At 39.3% G+C, this 4,242-nt stretch overlaps 1 protein-coding gene across 1 annotated transcript; it reads left to right on the top strand.

Annotated features, from left to right (window-relative positions):
• Positions 1 to 160: 160 nt before the first annotated feature.
• LOC138031874 (uncharacterized) lies at positions 161 to 586 on the top strand. Its single transcript, XM_068879489.1, has one exon. The coding sequence runs from the start codon at positions 161 to 163 to the stop codon at positions 584 to 586; it is 426 nt and encodes a 141-aa protein (XP_068735590.1).
• Positions 587 to 4,242: the final 3,656 nt, after the last annotated feature.

The following is a 4,242-nucleotide window of genomic DNA, read 5'->3' as shown; positions in this document are numbered from 1 at the left end:
TGGGATGGAGGACTTACAGAACAGACTTTCAAAGGCAAGAGGGACATATATTAGGCTAATTAAGATCTGGAACTCCAAGAGCATCTCAAAGAGAACGAAGATGAAACTGTACAAGACCCTTGTCTTGCCTGTATTGATGTATGGATGTGAGACCTGAAAAATGACCAAGAGCGATGAACACGTTCTCAACGTGTTTCAGAACAAATGCCTCCGGAAGATTCACAACATACGTTGGCAAGATCACATCACCACCAAAGAGTTACTCGCCAGAGCGGAAATGTCACCAGTGAGTCAGGAAGTAAAGAGAAGAAGATGGAAGTTCATTGGCCACATTCTAAGGCAGGACAGAGCGAGCGATACAAGGACGGCGTTAAATTGGAGACCGGAGGGAGAAAGAAAGAGGGGGAGACCAAAGACAACGTGGAGAAGGACCGTTGAGAGGGAGATGAAAGAAGGAGGATGGGGCTCGTGGGAAGAGGTGCAGGGCGTTGCGGTAGACAGACAGACATGGAAAGCTTCTGTGAAGGCCCTATGTGCCACCTTGCAAGCGGAGGATAGGTTTGGAAAGATACACATGAAGATGTAGAGGAAACCGTGACTTGGCTGTGGTATCTGCGCTGGAGAAACATCGACCTCGGCTGTCACGTTGCCAAGTTGCGGAGTTACTTTAATAATGGAGAACTGTGGTTGGTCTGTTTATGTGACAAGCAGATCACGGCGATCTCATCTGTAAGTAGTGCCATCAACAAAGATTTGATACGAACGATAGGGAAGGTTCTTTATGCAAATCATGAGGAGCATAAGCCGACTCAGGAATTCTCGGCTGGACGTCTCCTGACGGTGTAGATATCCATCAACAAAGGCTAAAAACATAACACAAAAGGTGTTTCGTATTCAGAAAAGTGTTAAAGCATTCAGGATCGATCAGATTGTACTGTGAACTTACGTTAAGCAGAAAAAAGTAGTTAATTTTTTTATTGAATGACCATATTTAGGGGCGAAATGAATTCTGTGGGGAACACAAATTTATTTCAGTTCGTTTGCGCGTATCGACAGTGGCGGTTAGTGCTGGGACACGGAACCATTTTTCCTTCTGTAGGATTTATGGATTAACTCTCTCACACGGGGAAAAATGGTACAGGTCCCCGTCGTCTCTCGCCGACCAGCACTACTTCGACGCTCCTCGCCGCTGGTGAGCGAGAAGACCTCTGGCATCCAGGGCAAAATGTTAGCCAATTTGTCGAAGGAAAGTTTTTCCAGCTCTTTCGAAGAGAGATTTGTCGCCTTCAAGTCGGTAATTTTTTGCGGGAAAATGGTGATCACGTTCCGAAATTCGGCGGGTCTAATCTGCAGATCGCCGGTCGCAGGTCACAGGTTGCAGTCATTGTTTCACCAATACAGAAAGTATCCTCAACATCCTTAAAAGCTAACCTTAGGCCTAGAAACTTAGGCCTAATTAGGCCTAAGGTTAACTTTTAAGAATGTTTAGGATACTTTCTCTATTGGTGAAACAATGACCTGCAACCTGTGACCTGCGACCTGCGACCTGCAGAATAGACTTGCCGTCCGAAATTCTGGTAAAAACGTGGACGAAGCTTACGGAATAACTTTCGTTGGCCTCTATGCGGGGATTAATTGAGCAGTCTTCGTCTGAATGTCATGGATTTCTGTATTCATGTTTTCAAACGAGTTATGAAGGCAGTAAACAATGTTGACGTCGGGGAATTCGCTGCTAGGAGCCTTCCCGGTATACAGGCTCAAGCTCAAACGTTGAGGTAAAATAATTGCTGATAGGTTCAATTTCATGATATCAGGATATCATGATAGCAGCTAGGAAATTGATAAGTCTGTAATTAATATTGAATGTGCCTCCCTGTGACATGCTGCGAAATCAATTAGCGCGGAATAAAATTTTACACAGCTCGATTGGGCATTCTAAATTTCCCAGTTCCTCAGTTATCGAGTTCCATAGGTATAAAACTTAAAAATGGTTTGCTTTAAAATCAGAAAAGAACCAATTCACCGTTGCTGTTGAGAAAAGTGTATGCCAGGCAAAACAACTTATATCTCGGTAGTCTGAAAGTTAAGAAATAATTTGCCTGTGTTTAAATTAACAAATACACCAATACATCACTAACGTTTCATGCTTAACCGGAGAATTATGTTCGAAGGTGTAATAGCTGTTGAGTTATATTCCTCAGTTATCGAGTTCCGTAAGTATAAAACTTAATAAAAATGGTTTGCTTTACAATCAGAAAATAACCAATTCACTGAATTCACCGTTGCTGTTGAGAAAAGTGTATGCTAGGCAAAACAAGTTGCGTCTCGGCAGCCTGAAAGTTAAGAAATAATTTGCCTGGGTTTAAATTAACAAATACACCAATACATCACTAACGTTTAATGTTTAACCGGAGAATTAGGGAATCAGAGGTTCGAAGCTGTAATAGCCGTTAAGTTTTATTCCTCAGTTATCGAGTTCCATAAGTATAAAACTTAAAAATGGTTTGCTTTAAAATCAGAAAAGAACCAATTCACCGTTGCTGTTGAGAAAAGTGTATGCCAGGCAAAACAAGTTGCATCTCGGTAGCCTGAAAGTTAACTGACAAAATAATTTCCCTGTGTTTAAATGAACAAATACACCAATACATCACTAACGTTTCATGCTTAACCGGAGAATTATATTCGTAGGTGTAATAGCTGTTGAGTTTTATTCCTCAGTTGTCGAGTTCCATAAGTATAAAACTTAAAAATGGATTGCTTTAAAATCAGGAAAGAACCAATTCACCGTTGCTGTTGAGAGAAGTGTATGCTAGGCAAAACAAGTTGCATCTCGGTAGCCAGACAGTTAAGAAATAATTTGCCTGTGTTTAATTTTAAAAATACACCAATACATCGATCACTAACGTTTAATGTTTAACCGGAAAATTAGGGAAGAAGATGTTCGAAGGTGTAATAGCTGTTGAGTTTATTCCTCAGTTATCGAGTTCCATAAGTATAAAACTTAAAAATGGATTGCTTTAAAATCAGAAAAGAACCAATTTACCGTTGCTGTTGAGAAAAGTGTATGCCAGACAAAACAAGTTGCATCTCGGTAGCCTGAAAGTTAACTGACAAAATAATTTGCGTGTGTTTAAATTAAAAAATACACCAATACATCACTAACTTTTAATGTTTAACCGGAGAATTGTGTTGCAAGGTGTAATAGCTGTTGAGTTTTATTCATCAGTTATCGAGTTCCACGAGTATAAAACTTAAAAATGGATTGCTTTAAAATCAGAAAAGAACCAATTCACAGTTGCTGTTGAGAAAAGTGTATGCCAGGCAAAACAAGTTGCATCTCGGTAGCCTGACAGTTAAGAAATAATTTGCCTGTGTTTAAATTAAAAAATACACCAATACATCACTAACGTTTCATGTTTAACCGGAGAATTAGGGAAGCAGATGTTCGAAGGTGTAACAGCTGTTAAGTTTTATTCCTCAGTTATCGAGTTCCATAAGTATAAAACTTAAAAATGGTTTGCTTTAAAATCAGAAAAGAACCAAGTCACCAATGCTGTTGAGAAAAGTGTATGCCAGGCAAAGTAAGTTGCATCTCGGTAGCCTGACAGTTAAGAAATAATTTGCCTGTGTTTAAATTAACAAATACACCAATACATCACTAACGTTTCAAGTTTAACCGGAGAATTAGGGAAGCAGATGTTCGAAGGTGTAACAACTGTTGAGTTTTATTCCGCAGTTATCGAGTTCCATAAGTATAAAACTTAAAAATGGTTTGCTTTAAAATCAGAAAAGAACCAATTCACCGTTGCTGTTGAGAAAAGTGTATGCCAGGCAAAACAAGTTGCATCTCGGTAGCCTGAAAGTTAACCGACAAAATAGTTTGCCTGTGTTTAAATTAACAAATACACCAATACATCACTAACGTTTCATGTTTAACCGGAGAATTATGTTGGAAGGTGTAATAGCTGTTGAGTTTTATTCATCAGTTATCGTGTTCCATGAGTATAAAACTTAAAAATGGATTGCTTTAAAATCAGAAAAGAACCAATTCACCGTTGCGGTTGAGAAAAGTGTATGCCACGCAAAACAAGTTGCATCTCGGTAGCCTGAAAGTTAACCGACAAAATAGCTTGCCTGTGTTTAAATTAACAAATACACCAATACATCGATCACTAACGTTTCATGTTTAACCAGAGAATTATGTTGGAAGGTGTAATAGCTGTTGAGTTTTATTCCTCAGTT

This window comes from Montipora capricornis, chromosome 14 (genome assembly GCF_036669925.1).
Source record: "Montipora capricornis isolate CH-2021 chromosome 14, ASM3666992v2, whole genome shotgun sequence".
NCBI classification, from domain to species: Eukaryota; Metazoa; Cnidaria; class Anthozoa; order Scleractinia; family Acroporidae; genus Montipora; species Montipora capricornis.
The sequence above is the reverse complement of the archived record's forward strand: the minus strand, read 5'-3'. Positions and strand labels throughout refer to the sequence as shown.